This window comes from Gossypium hirsutum, chromosome A13, assembly GCF_007990345.1.
Source record: "Gossypium hirsutum isolate 1008001.06 chromosome A13, Gossypium_hirsutum_v2.1, whole genome shotgun sequence".
NCBI classification, from domain to species: Eukaryota; Viridiplantae; Streptophyta; class Magnoliopsida; order Malvales; family Malvaceae; genus Gossypium; species Gossypium hirsutum.
The window spans coordinates 85,497,294-85,516,452 of NC_053436.1; the positions used below are offsets into that span (position 1 = coordinate 85,497,294).

The 19,159-nt window shown below is 33.9% G+C and overlaps 1 protein-coding gene across 8 annotated transcripts; it reads right to left on the reverse strand.

Annotated features, from left to right (window-relative positions):
* Positions 1-4,514: 4,514 nt before the first annotated feature.
* LOC107895080 (DNA mismatch repair protein MLH1) lies at positions 4,515-19,159 on the reverse strand. 8 transcript variants are annotated; one of them, XM_041086067.1, is made up of 16 exons: positions 18,857-19,159; positions 18,592-18,764; positions 18,426-18,498; positions 17,509-17,643; positions 17,191-17,401; positions 16,033-16,181; positions 15,267-15,365; positions 12,761-12,830; positions 12,518-12,653; positions 12,077-12,162; positions 11,878-11,986; positions 9,693-9,858; positions 8,407-8,568; positions 6,756-6,927; positions 5,606-5,766; positions 4,515-4,942 (listed from the first exon to the last, which is right to left on the reverse strand). In XM_041086067.1, exons 1-16 carry the CDS (start codon positions 19,082-19,084, stop codon positions 4,898-4,900), a joined length of 2,175 nt encoding a protein of 724 aa, XP_040942001.1. In that variant the 5' UTR covers positions 19,085-19,159; the 3' UTR covers positions 4,515-4,897. The 8 variants fall into 8 exon arrangements, 5 of the variants coding, with proteins under 5 accessions (XP_040942001.1, XP_016675783.1, XP_016675782.1 ...); XM_016820294.2 differs by having other exon boundaries at positions 5,606-5,769; XM_016820293.2 differs by having other exon boundaries at positions 12,068-12,162.

The window sequence follows — 19,159 nt, forward strand, 5'->3', positions numbered from 1 at the left end:
GATCATACCCAAGGGATTGCATATTGGAGAAATTTATTATTAGATTTCTTAGGCCATGTGAAATTATCGAGAGAGAATTGGCCAGCAATTACCCCCAAAACTCGAGAAAATTCACAATTTTTCATGTTTCGATGCTAAGTCGGTATAGATCAGATCCTTCCCATGTGATTACTCCTGATGAAATTAAATTTCAACCAGATTTTTCATACAATAAGGAACCGTTGAAAATCTTGGCTAGGAAAGTAAAAGAGCTGCGAAATAAACGAGTATCGTAGTGAAAGTATTATGGCACTGACATGTTATAGAGGAAGCTACGTGGGAAACGAAAGAATCAATGAAATCTCAATACCCGAACCTATTTTTAGGTAATACATTTCGAAGACAATTTTCTTATGGGGGAAAGTTATAACAGCCAATTTTCCAATGGTATCGAAAATGATGATTTTGGAACCCCGTTTTCTAATGATCAAGTCAGTAAATTTTATTTATTAATATTTACGAGCCTATTATAAGGTTATATTGAATTTCAGTTCGGTAATTTTGTTGATTGAATGGTTAATTAGGGTACATTGACTAAATCATAAAAACCGTAAAAGTTAATCGCTATTGATTTTTATTAGTTAAAAAGGTTTAAAAGGTGATTGTTTGAGGTTTTATGTGGCAATTAGCCACCTTTTAATAGGTAGGGCAATTAGTGCACTTTTTCTTAATGTAGTTTGTGTTAATTAAGTAAAATTTAATAATAATAAAAAACACTAAAACATAAACTAAGGTGGTCTTCATCCATTTTTCTTCTCCACCACCGAAATACCACCATTGTAGAGGAAAGAAAAGCTTCAAGCATTCTTAAACATTTTGCCCTTGCATGTAAGTGTTTTCAAAGCTAGTTTTTTGTAAATTTTATATTTTTGAAATCATTGTAACTTGATCTAGCTAACTCGGGTACTAAATCACAAAACTGTTAAAGTTTTGAAATGTTGTCATTGATGGTTTTTTATGTTTTTTATGTTAAATGGCTTGGTTGTAAGCTTAAAAATGATTAAGGAATAAATTGTAAAGTGAAGTTTGTTAGTTTTGAGTTTAGGGACTAAAATGAAAATAGTTGGATTCAACTTGAAATTTCTGTAATTATATAATTTAGAGGGCTGTAGAAAGATGTAATTGAAAATGAACCAAGATTCGGTTTCTTGGACCAAGCATTTCAAGACTCGAAATCTTGATTTTCTTGATTCTTGAAATCACTTGAAATAGAAAAATTAAACTAAGATTCAGTTTCTCGATTTTCTTGAAAACAAGAAGGTGAATCTTGATTTCCTTTTCTCTTTGCATATGCTTTTGAAGCCTTTGTAACAAAGTCTTGGACAATCTCATTTAATCTTTCCTTGATTTGCTTTGCTGTTGACATTATTATTGGGGCCTTGAGTTAAAGAAAGTTCATCACATCTCTGGCCTGAGACACACCTTATTAAAAGCTTAAGCTGTAAATGAATATATGATCATAATAAATAAAATAATAAGTTTCAAGTTATTTAAAATATTTTTAACCCTTTTTTTTCTTAATCAAATTTAGAGCGTAACGAAAGTGAAAAGTAAAGAATATTAATTAAAAAATTTAAGAAAATATTCCCAAAATTAAGTTTACAGTACTGTTTTGCCCTAGGGGTAAAGTTTTTTTTTTATTATTTACAAAAAGAGGTTCATTTCATAGAACAATAGTCATAACAGACAGGGCAACAATGGCATTTAGCCAAAGAAAATGGTTCCCAACAATCAAGATTTCAAACATAAGTGGTCAACCCCTCCAAAAGTAGAAAAAGAGGAGGAATCATCACCAATCAGTTAGGCGTTAGCCAATGTAGAAAATTAGTGCGTATAATCCTTATTATTGAGCTGCCTCCTTTTCCATTGAAGACCTTGCTTACAAGAGAGGGAGAAAAATAGTAAAGCACAAGATAGAGCCAAACATCAACAATCGAAAAGCCAAGAGACACCGGAAGAACGAAGGTATAGAGCCACCTCAAACAAACTGAAATCAACCACCAGCGACACCAAACCTGGATTTGTAACCATACAACGATTGAAGCGATAGAGATCTTGGAATCTGTCGAAACAAAACAACAAAGCAACATCTTGAGGCTTTTGGTGCCGCCAACCATCTACCATCCATAGTTACAGCAAAAAACTTTCACCAGAAGCAAGGAACATCACAGACGTCAAAAGACCACACCTATCTCTTTTTAACACCGCTCAGGAGAGAGAGATGAGCCATAAAAACTCAAAAGAGGCCTCCAAAGGGGTTATTAAACTGAGACGAGGACATCAAAATGACAAAAAAAAAAAAGAATAAGGTGAGGGATGACCAACCATTGACGACAAGTGATTGGTCGTCTAAAGGCGAACAAAGTTAAAAGGAAGTTTTGAGCAATGCTTAAGGTGAGAGAGAAGAATGAGTTTAGTAAGAGAGAAAAGAATGTTGCTTCTCCCATTAATCAAAATTGAATTTTATGTTAATTAATTTAGTTTTTAAGTTTTAAAGGGTTAGCATTTTATATAATATATAGGGTTAGTATTGGATGCATTTTACTTTTTTTTATTTCACAAGTAGTCTTAAAAAATTATCATATGTCTCTCTTTTTTAAATATTTATTTTTTTAATATTTTAGTATACCTCTATAAGACATTTATATAATATCTTGACTCTGTTTATGAAATCTAAAACCTCATGTAATAATGTATTAAATATTTTTCCCACTATGTATATATATATATGAACCTGATCTATCAATGAAAAATGTTAATGATATATTATGTGATGAAATTAAATTGCAAAAATTACTATTAATGACATATGATAATAATCTACTTGTATGACATAAATTTATATACTAACAATATTTTAAATATGAATAATTACATTTATAAAAAATTAAATAAACTTAAATACAGACGAAATCAAATTTAAACATGAAACTTGAAGAGTCCCATTAATTCAAATTTAATTGATGTAAAAAAAAAAAAAGGTAAGCATTTTGTGGAAGAAAGAACTTTGGAGTCGAACAGAAACTGTACAAAATGATTCTTAGAGTTTGAACCACAACCTTTAATTTCACACAACCTCCCTAACCTATTATTCAAGCTTCAACTCCAAAATCAATAACTCAACTTTCCACAATCCGTACCTTTTCTTTTTCTTTAAATATATAAATACAACCATCTCGTACTCTCTCAATTTGACTCTTTTGTTAAAATTAAATCCTAAGTGACACCATAGGATCAATATCTGAACAATATAACCTATATAATTAATCATCCAACTATTTGTGTATTTCTGTTTTGATCATCGAACTATAGAAATTTTTATTTTTCTCACTAATGTTATCATTTGTTTTTGTTTTGGTCATCCTCTATTAAATCATTGACGAAAAAGATGACATGACATTTTTTAATTGGTTTAATTACACGTTTAGTCTTTAATTTTTAATTCTAATTTTGAGTAATTTAACCCTCCATATTTACATTTTTATCAGTTTGGTCCTTCTCTTTCCACACCTTTTACTATTAGTTAATTTCGTTTATTCTCTCTATTTTTGTTGGATCTTTGTAATTGAGCTAGTTTGGAAAGAAGATTGTATCGATGGTGATAAATCCAAAGGCTTGTTCAAATCCTAATTCTTGATGTTTCCCTCTTCCTTGACCTGACATGTCCAAGCCGGATGGATGGTTTTAAATTATTATTTTCCACTAAACAAAATGACATTTTCTTTACCTTAATATTACTTACTACACAAATAAAATAATTAATCGGATTAGACTGATATCTATTCTTTCAAAATTAAAAAAGAATTAGATTGATTGAAAATTGTGGGATTAGTTAAAATGATTTCAAATGTAAATAAAAGCTAAATATTTAACAAAATATACCTTGTTATTATGTTATGATCTTATCATATGATTTTATTTTTTTTATCAATTTTGTGATTCCTCAAAATAACTTAAAGTTTTTCAAACCATTATAAATTTATGATTTGGTTTTGCTTTACGGTCTTTGTGTTTCTCATAAGAAGTTGAAATTAATATTATGAATTATATTTTTCTAATTTGTAAGCTTCTACAATAACTTGGGCAAAAGCTCTCAGGCAGCTACTGCGAATGTTTTTTAAGATACAAGCCTTGGATTTATCATCATCAACACAATCTTCTTTCTAAACTAGTCTAATGACACAACAAAAAAATTATAAGAGATAATAACTGAAATGGACTAATAGCACAAGGTATGGAGAGAGAGGATATGACCAAACTAATTTAAATTATAAACGTGAAGGGTTAAATTTGTTAAATTATTTAGAATTAAGATTAAATTGATAGAATATGTTAGTGTTTAAGGAATAAATATGTAATTAAAGCAATTTAGAAAAGGTAAGAGTGTGACGAAAACAGAAAAAATGATAGCATTAGTGACAAAAATGAAAATTTCTATAGTTTGGTCATCAAAACAAAAACACGCTAATAGTTGGTTGACTAAATTGTATATTTTATCCAAAAAGATAACTATTCTTCAAACACAACAGCTTCTGGAATGTATTAAACCTTAACCGCCAACAAACAGTTTTGTCTTCAGACCTTTGTAAATCCGGATTCATCATTTCCATGTTCAAATAACAGAAGCGAAAAGAAAAAAAAGGAAAAACAACCCAAACTTCAAGTTTTGGATTGAAGAAGAAAATTGTATAGATGACATATACGCTATAAAGATTACCCTTCATGCAATAGTAGTCATACCTGTTCTGGTCCTTGAGCACTATACATCACATTTACTGCATGTTTGCGACCTTCAGATAATGGTAGTCATCTTTGAGTTTTCTTAACATCTTAACAAATCCAAAGGCAGCCCCTTTGACTAGCATCGCTCGAAAATCTTGTAGAGCTTCTCCAGTGAAGCCACCTGAAAGTAAAGGTCAAAAAAAGTAGAGGCACGGATTACTCATTAGTGTACTTTAACTATTTACAGAGCAGAGTTGTCCCTTGAACTATGACAATAAAATGAAAACAAGTTTCTAAACCAAAGTTCAATAACTGTGCTACTAATCCATAAATACTCAACGTCTTTCGGGTCTACCATGCATGTAATCCAAATTCAAAAGGTAATACCATGCTACAGTCGAATATTGCATTGAGAATGAAGTCTATCATTATCTCCAACACATGTTCCACTATTTAAGCCTCCAACCTTCAAGTTTGAACTCTCAAGTCTATAGGATGGGAGAATATATACCCATGGGCCTGGGCTAAAACATATAAAAAGTATTTTAAAATTAAATATATGTATTAATAGTAATTTTCTCAAGTTGGTCTTAGGCCTAAAATCTTATGTCCAATCCTGGTCTAAGTCGAGCCTAAGTGAGTGGCCCAACCCTTCATTGTGTAACCAATGGGCCTCCATACTGGGATAAAAAGACGTGAGAAACTTTGTTGGGTCAGACACAAATACATACAGGTCCCCAGACGGACATTGTTGACAGTTAGAAATTCAGAACCCCATGGGTGGAGAGCCATTAAGAACAAATCTGCCACTAATAAAACTTTGCTAGGAGGAAAATCTGCCTACCCTGACAAATGTTCCATTAGAGGCCATTGAATTTGGAGGTTTTAGAAATAGTCTCATGGATGGAAACAAGACATGTTGGATTGACCATTCACGCTGGGCCCATGCAGTCTCAGCCTCTGACAGTAGTTCATGTTCGAATTCATCCTCTTCTGCTGTACCATCTGCTGAAAACACCAAAGAGCAACAAGGCTGATTATAGTCGAACATTTAAATAAAGTCTGCCATGGCTGATTATTAAGCAGCATTTACAACAACATAGCATAATGCCCAATAGGCTGTTAATATGCTATGTTATATGGACTAGGATCAGAAGTCAAAACATAGACTGGGTTATGTCATTTTGTTAATGTTTTACATTAATTTTAAGGATACAAGCATCGGATGACACAAAATTAGTGTGTCAAAGAAATAGCAGACACTTTTTCATTCAAGGAAAGTGAAAAGTTCATGTAAAATAGTGCATATATGACGGAAAACCACAAGCTGGAAAACCTATTTCTATGCAAATGAATGGTGATTAATTTGAGCAAAAGCAGAAAATGTTTCATTACCCCTCCTTCTACCTCTTTCAGCAGACTTTGAAGCAAAAACACACAACGAAACTAGAAAACAATAAGATAAAAGAGTAATCAATAAAAGATAGTATTGATTTCTGCATTATGAATCTTCTTAAATAGTACGACCACTCCACATCCACATTGTCAATAAGTACGAGTTTTCCAAATTATTAGACCAAGGACAACCAACAAGTCTAATATTTAGAGATAGTCCATCTTCAATGTAGTGATTTTCTATCTTTGTTGCAACTTAAAAACAGGCCTTTGGGAGAGCAGCTACTATGTTACTTTGATTCTTCACTTTTCTTGAAGCACCCATGTCCAACACTCATATCCGACATGAGTATGGAGATGTGCCTCCAAAGATCCTCCAAATACATTAAAAGACTTTTAAAAAAACCTAACCATGCCCATATGGGACACATACTGAGACTCACACCAAACTTCAAGTGACAAGGGTTTGTACTGCATTAGTAAAACTGTGATTTAGTAATTACTGCAACCAATATCCCCATTCTCATGCTTCCTACTAGACTAGAAGACAAGGGCCCTGTCTTCAAGAGAAACACATACACAATGAGATTCACACTTACCCACATGACAAGAATTTCCTCCATCTTGAGTATGCTTCCCATGTTTCCTTTTTCTGTAAAATTCCAATCCTTTGCCTGATGGATTTGGCAACATAGGCGGATGCATAGCATAAAAATTCCCAAGAGCAGCTGCAAGTGATTGGAAGCAATTTTTTTCTTCTTCCCACTCAACCTACAATAAATAGGAGAAATCACAATTAGAGAAACAGGTATCAAGGGATACAACAATATATTTGCAAAGTTTTGACACTAATATGCAAGTAGTATCAGCTATCACCACTAATGTAATGTAAGCAAGGTAAGTCTTAGTACAGTAGAAGGAACACATTCTAGAACAATGGAAACTACCCAAAAATATATTTCCTACTTATTTTCTTAATCCATGCATATAGTGATTCCACAAGCACTTCACACATGATATGCTACTCTACCTATATGATATATGGCAGACACAACTCCATAAACAATAGCCAAAAAGAAAAATGGAATAAAAGTAGAACAGCTTAGGTGATCACAAGGACTGCAAATAAAAAGCACTTTTAACTGAGCTTGAGGAATTGCTTTAGTTGCAGCACTTGTCCAAAGCCTAATAGAAGATAATATGAGATCACACATTTGAACCTTCCCTCTCCTAGTATAACTTTTAAAATCTGAGTAGTTGACTCAAAAAGTCCAAATAAAAGGCCCCCAACCACTGCCAAATAAAAGGAAACTACCATTCAAGATTACCTTTACCATGAAAGAAAGAAATGTAATAAAGATGCAGAAAATTTTTACTTGTGGAAATAGTAGGGCTGAGCCCAAAAATAAACTAAAAACTAAATCAAAAAATAGTGTTCAGTTTGTTTCAAATGTGTTCTATTGAATTTGTTTTGCTTTTTGATTCAGCTAGCAAGGCTATTTAGTTTGGTTTTCAGTTCACAAGTTGAAAACACAATTATATGAACCAAGCTATTTTTAATAATGCTTAATTACATTTAAAAAGAAAAAAGAAATGTAAAAAGTTATCTTTTTTTATAGTTTAGCTGCAGTTTTTTGTCCGAAACCACTCGCACCTAATCATTATCACCCCCAGAAACAACAGATATAAGACAAACCCGGAAAAAGAAAGGTGAGAGGGGGAGTGAAGGGAGGCAGCGAATACACTAGAGAGGAGGAGCAGTTTAGACAGGAGGGAAGGAAGGGGAGGAGAAAAGGAGAGTAGAGCTCCCAATGTCACCAAAAACTTACAAACAGACGTTGGGGACCAATGACTGAAATTAACTGAAGATGAAAGCAACAATGAGGGACTTGATCTGTTCACATGGACGCCTAAGAAAGAAAAAACATAGAAAAAAAGACAGACACAAAGAAGAAGAAAGCAAAAGGAACAAAGATCAATTTGCATGCAAAATTTCCCATTGCTAATGTTGTCATTTGAAAGACTTTTATGTGTTAAAAGAATAATATGAACAAATGCTCACCCCGTTAGTCTTACTCTTTGAATTATGGGCCATGCCACTCCATTTGCAGAACCTTGAACATAGAGTGAGATTTCACCTAAGGGAAGCTAACTTAAACTTTTTTAAGCCCATAACACACTATTTCTAACAGCTACCTAAAACCATAGCACTAAAATCAATAATTACCATAATCAAACAATGCTACCTACATCATTGCCCAAACATAGCACAAATTCAGGAACACGATCCATGTCTGGAATGTACTGGTCAAGTAGAATTGGCAGTCTAGATAAATTCCCATCTGAATCAATAAAAATGCAGAAATACTCCTCCAACATTTCAGACTTTTGATTAAGCAGCTGTGTATTCATCTGCAGAAGAACAAAAATCTGCATAAGTGGAAGATAGTTGGTAGAAAGGCACACATGTAGCAGCAGTAAAAGAAACTTATTATGTACTCAGAAGTAAATTCTAAACTTTTATGAAAGCAACTAATACATATATGAAGAATGAGAACCAGTTGCACCAGTTTATTAAAAGAGTGAAGGCAAAGAAAAGCAACAACAAAGGAAAGAGATTATGTCCTACAGCATTTTTCTCCCTTTTTCCTTTTTCTTTTCTTTTTGCTAGGACCTTTCTCTTCTCTGCAAAAGGTGGAGAAAGAAGAGGCGTTTTGCAAGAATTTTCAAAATAGTAATGTGAAATTTGTTTGCTTCTTAACTCTATAAATCAGACAAGTTCTAGTGGTTCATCAGCAGAGAACTGTATAAGATGGGCCTCAGATTGAACTGGTTTCCCCTTGGGATGGTCCACCTGACTGAAATGTGCATGACACTAACAAACCAAACCGGGCTTGACATGGTATGGTTTATAAAATGATAAAACAAACAAGTGACATAAGGGGAACTGTACCTGCTCAGCAATTTATATGATGTACAGCCCTTTAAACTAGAGATGGCAAAATGATCAAAACCCAAAACCCACTCAAAATAGATCAAACCTAAGTGTTCAAACTATATTTGACAAAAAAAGGTCAAGGATTTGAACCCTAAATGACCCAAATCCAGAAAAAACCAAACCTGAAATGAACAAAACACAAAATCGGACTACAAAAGCATGTTAAAACAGATACATCTTTCATAAAATCTAAATATGACCTAACTTGCCAAAACCCAAGTTTGGTCCACTGCCATAGAGGCTTGAACCCCCCCCCCCTTCTCCACCCAAAAAAAAAAAAAGGAAAGCTCAAACCAGAAACATCATGCATTAACCCAAAGGAACCCAATCCTAACCCAGACCAAACAACTCAATTGCTACCTCTACTTAGACAAAAGATATACAATCATGTTCAGGAAAAGCATTCAATATTGAAACACACAATAAGACCCTAATACGTGTATATCTATTATTAGCTAATATTTATGGCAATCTCAATCATGATAGAAATTATACAGACATAAATTTCAATAAATTATGCCCATAGAATGAACATTACTTCTGCAATCTTCTTTTTGAGGTCATCATTTTCATTGCTTTCTAGGTCTGAGTCCTCCTCCTTCAGGGCCAACATGATTAACTCTTGCAAAGGAGCTGGTTCACTTAGTTGTATAGCATTAAAATGAGCAAACCGACGAAGAACTTGCTGATACATAAGTTCTTTGCTGCAAATGCAGAAAAAAGGAAATTTTAAATAATAAATATCTACTACTTTTAGGGAGAACATTCTAAACGGAAGCAAGGCATGAGTCAACCTCAAGTATACAAGATTTCAATGTCTATTTTATCCCAAACTTGTACTTGGTTCTTTATGAATGCACTGGTTCCACTATCAGTCCAATTCTGACGAGAACTTTTAATAGAAAAGTCAACCTTGTAAAGACATTGATCTTTGCTATCACAATGAATAAAAATGTTCACACAGTCAGCCAAAACAAAACCAAAAAAAGTAACTACTTTTTTGCAAGGATTATGGTTTTTTTTTTTGTTTTTTTTTTGGGCCAGATGCAAGGCATTATGTTTATTTATGGTTATTTCTTCCCTTTTTTTAAGGGAAAAAAGGGTGCATCAAACGTAGAGAAAGCATTTTGATGAAAAAGAAAACACACCCTAGGATCCTTGTACATACATGATAAATTCCATTAGTTCTTATTTTATAAGAATACAGGACTTCATGGCACAGGCTAACAGACTGATAAAAGAACTTCATACCTGCAGCTTTTATATGAGCATGTATGAATGGCGTGCACAAGTTAAAGTGATAGCATATGTCGAAAGGTTACATCTAGATCTCCTCTTTGTTTAGTTTATTGATATTTTAAACCACTTAACACTATTCCCTTTTGCAACTTGAGACAAACAAAATGATATTGGGTTGATCAACCTATTTAATTAATTGTGGTAGAACCTGCAGAAGATAGAGGTGAATTTTGGAGTGGGTTTCAACGGATGCCTTCCTCACCCCTGCCCTAAAATCATATAAGTCACCCTGCCCTAAAAATTTTATTATTATAATATGTCAAGTTTCATTATGCCTTTCATGCAAATTGTAAGTTGCCTGGTTGTAATTGTGTACTATTCTTTCCACTTTATTTCTCTCTTTTTTCTCCAAAATGGTTCTTCAAAAATACAGTTTTCAATTCTATGATTTGTTCTGTCAGTTAGAGCAATTTTGTTCGACTTTAAGCAGTTGGTGTTACTACCCTTATAATTTCCATGAGGTTATTACACAAATCATTTGAAAGATTTACATTTCTCATTTTGTTTGAGATTTTAGGTCACAATTATCTAAATTGGCACCATCAGTTGCTTAGTTTGTTTCCAAACTGTGTTTCTTTTAACTTTTAGACATGTTGTGTTAGCAAGCATATTGTTGCACTTAGATTTGTAATTGTTTTTTTCCCAAACTATTGCATAATCTAATATTTTAACTGTAATCTTTGTAATGATTTCAAGCTCTGAAAGGAAAAAGTTTACTCTTGTTTCCAACCAAATACTCCATAAAATCCAAGTAAATTCACATTTTGTAATCTTTGTTTCAAACTATTGCAAACTCTGAAGAAAAAAGTTAGTCCCCTACCATAATCCACATAATCCAAATAAATTCATCCTTTTACAATGCTGTTCCAAAGATGCAGTTTCAATAATCATTAGCACTCTTCTCAGCCCATTTACATATTACAGAAAATGTACAATCCAACTGTATATTAATCTTTTCCTTTTAATTTTAAGTGCTGTTCTGTTCATGCAGCGGCTAGTTTATGATTTTCATTTAAGTTGTGCTCTGCATCTGGATTATTGCAATTTGCAAGATCATTTTTTAAATTGTTTCTGTCTTAAGTCTCAAGTTTTTTCCTTCGTTATTGCAATTTAGTATGTCTAATGAGCTAAATGAATAAGATGATGAAGTTCTACTGACTGTGTAAAAAGGTTACAGTTCAGTGATATGACTATTGCTTTTATTTTTACTGTCTTGGCGGTGGGTTCATTCATGACTCTTATTTTAAATCCAATTTGGTTGCTTTAATGTCTGGTAATCCGATGAGCTGGTATTTACCCCATCTTTATTCAAAATACTAAATGGGGGAAAAAAGCATAAGGTTTACCCTATTGTTGCACATGGGAACATACAGGCGTGAGCAATCATAAAAGCATGTAAGATTTCATGGATGTGGAAATATTACCTTAAGTTCACCACATTAGCAAGATAGAGATGAGTATTATGCTGAAGCAATGCAAAAACATCATCAGCCATTCCAATATAAGTGCTTTGTCTCACAATGTCCAGCAGACCTACATAGCATATTTTGGTAAGAAGTACTGTACAAGTCCACCCAATTAAGTTCTCTAGTATAATAATTATTATGAAATTACCAGAGTTACATTTTCTATCAATATCATTAATAAGCTCCTGAATGCTAGTAAGATCTGCTGTTTCCTTCAGGTTTCTTCTTTGTCTAACAGATGACCTGTGTGGATATTAGAAATCGATAAATCTGTCAGAAGTAATTTATTTTATGTAGAGAAATGAGCATTGAGAACTCGTAAAGCCTTAGCATTCTTATACATTTGTTTTACAGAAAACCTTTACAAAGATTAGTGAATGAAATAAATTTAAAAAAAAAAATCAGAAAAACTTTTTTTTACAGTGGCCGGAAAACATATTACTAAAACACAATAGGAAATGGACTGTAACACAGAGGCTAGGTATAAGGTAAGAACATGCCCTGTCATCTCTTTCTGATAAGTCTAAACAGTACAGCAATCAGAAAAAAAAAAAAAAAAGCAGTTTACACTTTTATATGCATGAACTAGAGATCCTACCTCACAGTTGTCAAGCTAGAATCTCTTCCAAGGTATTTCTGGGGATTCTTATATAAGTAGGCATGCATCCGTCCAGCTGGATCTGATGAATCTGTTCTCACTATTTTGTTGACTGGAACTCTCTGTGATTTTGATCCTGAGAGTTAAAAAATACACACTAGACGATGCATAAATATTATTGAACAAACATGTTCAGTGTGGGAAATCTAACTGCTTGATTTAGAAGGTTTTCCATAATGTTACCAGAGGGTGAGGGACTAAGGTGTAAATCATTGTTTGTAACTGAGGGAACAGATGGAGTGGCTTCAACCGTCTGTCATAAGCAATAGATGGCAAGAGAAAAGTGTATAAGTGAGACGGCAATATCCATTTAGAATTACATGAACCCAAAAAATAGCTGGAGCACAAAATACAAATCCAACAGTTTTCTTGTACTCTAAGACAGGAAATAGCTAGAAATATGCCAGTAAGTAGTTCTTTAAGCATTTTTGTAATCTAGACGGTAAATTGCCCAGACCGGAGGCCACAAATGCTTCTACAACTATTCGAAAACTTTCCTATCAGATTCCAAGATTATCTTGTGTCCCACTCCTAGTTTACAGAGGAAAGAGTATGGATAATTTAGCTTAGTCTTTCAAAAGAAAGATAACCTACAAAAGTTTTCAATTGCGCAAGCATCTGCATTATAGTTATGTACCTGTTTCTATCCTCACACACTGCCATGTAGAGTAACCAAATAATAATGCAAAAAGACAAGCGCATCACCTATGCTCATAAAATTCTTGCTTTACAACTCATGCCAGTAAATTCAATACCTAAATCTATTTTCTATCAACTGTTACCGCTAGTGTTATATTCATCTTTTTGATAAATCATTGATTTCATCTAATTTATACTGAAAATTTGTTGTAGTACCAAGCAGGCATGACTCCCTAGACCTTTTCATTTTTCTTTCTGTTTCATTTTCCCTTTCCCAAATATGCAGTCATTAGAAACTATATTTTCTTCATGTAAGATGTCACACGTTATGGTTCACACCAACCCACACAGAATTATCTGCTTTGGCACATTGGACCTCAGTTTTGTCTGCAAAAGACACCCCTCGCAAAAGACCAACTTCAGCACACAGTCGATGTGGGATCCATGGCTCTTTTCTAAGACTATAACATCCTAACCCCCTCCAAAAAGAGGCCTACTCACCTTACTGGAACATTGCTAGTAGACCTGTTTATGGGCCAAGCTATCCGCCCAGGCCAAAAGGCCCGCCCAAAATTTGAGAGAGTTTGGGCAAAAATATTAGTCCCGAAAAATGGGTCTGGGCAAAAAAATTAAGCCCGTTTAAAATATGAGTCGGGATCGAGCTTGAACATTCAAGGCCCAAGGCCAGCCCAATCCATTTTTAAGTTTATAATACTTTATATTATGTTACTTTTATATATTATGTAATTTAGAACACATTAAAAAATTAAACCTATACTAAATATATAATACTACTCTAATGTAAACATTAAAATAATCTTAAGATAGACTATATAAAAATTTTCAATAAATAAAAAATGTATAAAATTATTAAATATTAAAATAAAATAATATAACTATTTTTCTTTAAAAAATTTTAAAAAATAATATGGGCAAGCCTAAAATGGGCTTGGGTTAGTCTTTTGCAAATATGAGTGGGTATGAACAAAATCATAGGCCCATATTCTAGGCCGAGCTGAGCTTAGGCAAGCATAAAGTATGTTAATATCATGCTTAGGCTTGGCCCGAACCCGACCCATGAGCACCTCTACTTGCTAGTACCATGAGAGCTAGCTTTAATACAAAATGTCACAAGTTGTACCAACTTGCAAGGTATTATTTGCTTCGTCCATCGGGCCTCATGGTTTTGTCCACAAAAGGAGTCTCATAGGCTGGAAAATGGTTTGGGCACACTTCTATCCGAAAACCAACATTAGTACACAGTCAATGTGGAATTTAGAGCTCCTCTCTAGGACCATGACATCATGCACACCATAGTGTTTAATGATAAAGATTTTCAACAATAGTAATACCACTAAATTAAGGATAAAAAAATGGATGCAATAAGAGAGAATTGAACATCAATTGATAGAAAATATTTACCAAAGTTAAGTTGGTTATTATATTCCCATAAAGGAAATCAACACTTTACCAATGAGTAGACAAGAACAATCACCTCCACAAATATATATATATATATAGAGAGAGAGAGAGAGATGACAATTTTAATAGCCATGGACTTTGATATTAAATGGGAGGTTATATGAAAAGAAATTAACCATCCCCTCGCCACCAAATGGGAGAGAAATGATTTGCTAATGTTAGCTCAAAAGTTTAACAAAACAATCTTTACACTTCTCAAAGAAAAGAAAAAGGATAAAAAAAAAAGGTGGAAAATAAGAATACAGATAAAAACTTCTAGATGTAGAACTAAAATGTCACAGAAAGCATCAGAAATATCCACCTCATCATGCTTCAAAATCGGTACAAAATGTCTAGATGATACAATAACATATTATCACTTCATAAAGACATGTAAAGTGAACAAGCTATCAACTTGAACATAGTAACTGGTTACAACATCCTCAAAATTTTCATGATGGGATAAGAAAAAGAGAGAACGAAATTCTTTATTTGTCATTACGCTTTTAAAGGCAGGTATACAATCTAAGATCTCCATGATGTGGAAAGCATTAGATACGACACCACATTACAGAAGAACAACATTTACCTGTTCTTGAAATGTCCTTGACTCATTCGAGTTTCTCAACACCGATTCAACCACAGACTGTATCTTCTCAACAATAACTTCCTGATTTAAAAGGCTTACCTACACAAAAATGTGTGTGAAAAGAAGGGAAGTGAGGTATAAAAAACCGAAAAGAGAAAGGAGTGAGAAGCACAAGAAGTAACCTTCCATAAGAGTAACTCACGCAAAGTAAAGACTAAAATGAGCAACCACCACTACTCATGTTCTTCAGGTCTCGTTTCTCACAACTTTTTAGCAGATAGAGCTTTTCCACTAGTTTTTGGATGTAATAATGTTGTGCTTTAGGGGGGTCATACTTGGAGCACCTACTTTTATAACCACCATTTCCGTCTTATTTTAAAAATTTTAAGTTATAATGTTCCTTATGCTAAAGTAAACAGATTCATGCATTTGATTGAGTTCTTTTCAAATGCATAACACAACTATTTCCTTATATTTGCAAACTCATATATCAAGAGGGAAAAAGAGCAGCAGCTATTGTTGCTTTGGTAAGTACTACAGATTTTGATCCCTTCATTTTTCTCTACAGTTTGGTTAATTGTTTGGACACTGGTCCCAAATGCATAATGGATTGTCCATCTGCTTTTTGGTTACATCATTAAGAGATTTATTAGTGGATGACTTCTTCCACTACTGCCACATTATTCGTAAAGCTTCACCTCTAAGTTCAGAGTTAAAAGGACAGTTATTGCACGAAGACAGAGAAAGAAATCTTCCATATGTGTACCTCTCTCTTTGTAGGGTGCACGTTCACATCAACATGCTCAGGTGGCAATGTAATTGACATATAAATGAAAGGTTTTGAAGCTTTTGGTAAGGTTGCAACATAAACAACTTCAAGAGCTCTCTTTAAAGCAGTGCATTCAACCAATCTATCTGAGGTAATTGACAAAAAAAGAAAAAGAAAAGAATTTGAGATAAAAGATCAAATGAGAACCCATATACCACTTAAGCACACCATTAACAATAAGCTAAAGTAAAAAGGCCATAAGATTAGCACAATGGAGGATATTGATAGATTTAAATATATGTAATTTTCTAGGTCAACTAAATATAGGTAATGAGCTTTCTAGAATTGTTAGCCAACAGCTAGAAAAATAGTAGCAGCAGCAAAGGCAGGACTAGGATGAATTCCCAAACCATATGCTGTAAGGAACAACCAAAAAGGAAACCTAAGTATTTCTGAAATAAACAAGGAAAGGTTTGAGGACAAAAAGTGAGATAAAAGGGAAAATAAAGAGGTGATTATAAGGTACTGAAAGAGATGAATATCAATGATCGACATATTGACCTAATGTTCCAAGTATGAATGATCCGAAATTGAGGCAGAAGGAAATTTTTAATAAAAATGGATGGATTATTGTCATTCCTAAATGAAAGAGCAGCTAATTCGAGAGATTACATTGATTATATGGCCCTCCTTCAATTCGAATGTTCCAGGAGAGGAGGAGACATTAAGAGTGCAAATGCCACTCTTCCCCTCCCTTCACCTCTTCTAGAAACCTCTACTCCTTCCCTAAAGGATAGTTAGGTACTCATTTCGGGTATCAAAAGGATTTCTGGTATCAAAAAAAGAAAATTTTTAGATCTAATATTTACACAAGTTATGTGCAGTGTATGTCATCAGAGGCAGTTTTACTCAACCAGCAAGAGTTAAATACAGCAGGAAAAAACTGAGCGTTTGAAGTTCGTACTCATCACAGGCAATTTTGTCCAGCAGGAAGATTAAGTTGATAGGGGCCTTTAAATCAGCCTACAACTTGTTTATTTTTATTTCTTTTATTTTCTTTAGAGTATTTTATGAGTGAATTTCGATTTTCATGTAAAAGAATTGTTCAATCTTCAAATAGTATTGATATTCAAAAATAGAAGAGTAAAAAGATACCATTAATAAATAGCACCATTGTGGTTTTCTTTGCAACATAGTTTGAGTTGGAGATAAAGCCATCCATCTCAAAGACCGAGCTAGAAGGATCATTATCTGAAGCTTCAATTTTTATCAGATTCTGAGCAACCGAAAGCCCATAAACAGATCTGATAGCATTAAGCCTTGATGGTGTTGCAACCGAGTGAACATCTGCTCTAGCAGCTCCATGCTGATAACATACAATTTAAGGCTTTACAAACTCATACTATACAAGCATCAGTCATGTAAATGAGACAGTTAATTATAAAGATATGATATACTGGCGGAGAGGCTTACCTTTCTACAAGAAAAGCTCACATCTATATGATGAATGGCAAAGCGGCTTAGCAAGTCTACAATTTTAGTATAATCATCAGCAGAATTTTGCAGTGTCTTCCTCCTAGCAACCATGTTATAGAACAAATTCTCAATCTGAAATACATAACCAAGATAAAAGATGTCAAATAGGTAAAAGAGCTAACAGGAAAAAAGTAGCTCATTACCCACTCACAAGCTACACAGGACAAACCAGTCTTTTATCAAAACACAGAAACCTAAGCATGTCTAATAAATGAGTGGAGTTTGATGGAAAGGTGCTTCAAACATTTATGTCCACAAACAAAAGTCAGAAGTAGCTTGTCAATTGAGCATGCAAATTGTTGGTGCAGAAAGCTTATTATAAAGTTATGTCTCAAGAACAAATCTCACTATGTTATATAGAAGGTCTTTTCACCTTTTCCGCTGGAGTAGTTTTGATTACCTTTACCTTTTTTGTGGATGATGTTTATGCATAAGTTGTTTGAAATAGGTTAGAAACTATAGATCAGAAGTTTTCAGTGTATATTATGTGAAAAGCAGTTTCAGTGAATAAATCAACTTTATGAAATGCTTAGGCTAGAGCACCATTCCAATTGTTCAAGTACTCAAATAAGGCTAAGTTCCTTAATCCATTTAAGTTCAAGCTGAAAAACCATGCAGCAAACACTCCGAACAAGAACATAAATAAAATCACTACCAGTTGAGACTACTTAAGTTTCCCGTTGTCATGTATTCCTCTACTAGCATTTCGCAAGACCCATACACTTGAATTTTTTATTTTTTTTAAGTTTCTATGCAAAACAGAAAATAATCTAGTTAAAAAATAACGATTCATAGTTTTCTCAGTTTCATAAAGAAACTAAATTAATAAGAGAAAGAAAAAATGTAGTCGATACCACTATTTGGGTTCCTTTCACAGCAGCACATGCCTTAGGTTCATTCTCCATCACACCATCTCTATAAGACACCCTGCAAAACCATAAAATCAACAACAAAGCAGGGGTTTTATACAATGAAGAAGAAGAATTTGAAGGTTTGGTGGAAGAGGTGAGGCCCAAGAACCTGTATCCATGCAATTGGCCCCGAGTAATGGTAGTGACGGTAACGTGACCCACATATGTCATGCTAGCCAACGCCTCTCCTCTAAAACCCATCGACTTTATTGACTGCAAATCCTCGTATTTCGACAACTTCGACGTCGTATGCCTCTCGCACAATATAGGCAAGTCCTCATACTACGAACGGGACATATTTAGATTAAAATAACAACAAATGTTTATTTCCATTTCAAAAAGAAATGTAAAATAGAAAAAGGGAAGTTGATTACTCGAATGCCATGGCCGTCGTCGGAGACTTGAATGAGTTTAAGACCACCGTCCTTGACAAGGACGCTTATGGAAGTGGAGGAAGCGTCTAAACTATTCTCGACTAGCTCTTTGACGGCGGAGACAGGGAGTTGGATTACCTCTCCGGCAGCGATTCGGTTGACCACAGACTCGTCCAGGCGGTGGATCCTGGGTGGCTCTTTAACTTCTTCGGCGGGTTCTATTTCCATGGCGGGTTCTAACTTCTAAACACTACAAAACAGGAGTGGAGGCAATACTATATATATTGTACTTCTTCAACCGCG

Bases quoted from the DNA above. Each gene is read 5' to 3' on its own strand.
- LOC107895080 (XM_016820292.2), bottom strand. From the start codon at position 19,084: ATGGAAATAGAACCCGCCGAAGAAGTTAAAGAGCCACCCAGGATCCAC. The intron at 15,366-16,032 runs GTACACATATGG...ATTTTTGTGTAG, and splicing joins TGCACCCTACAAAGAGAGAG to GTAAGCCTTTTAAATCAGGA. The intron at 11,987-12,067 runs GTAATTTCATAA...TATGCTATGTAG, and splicing joins TGATAGAAAATGTAACTCTG to GTCTGCTGGACATTGTGAGA.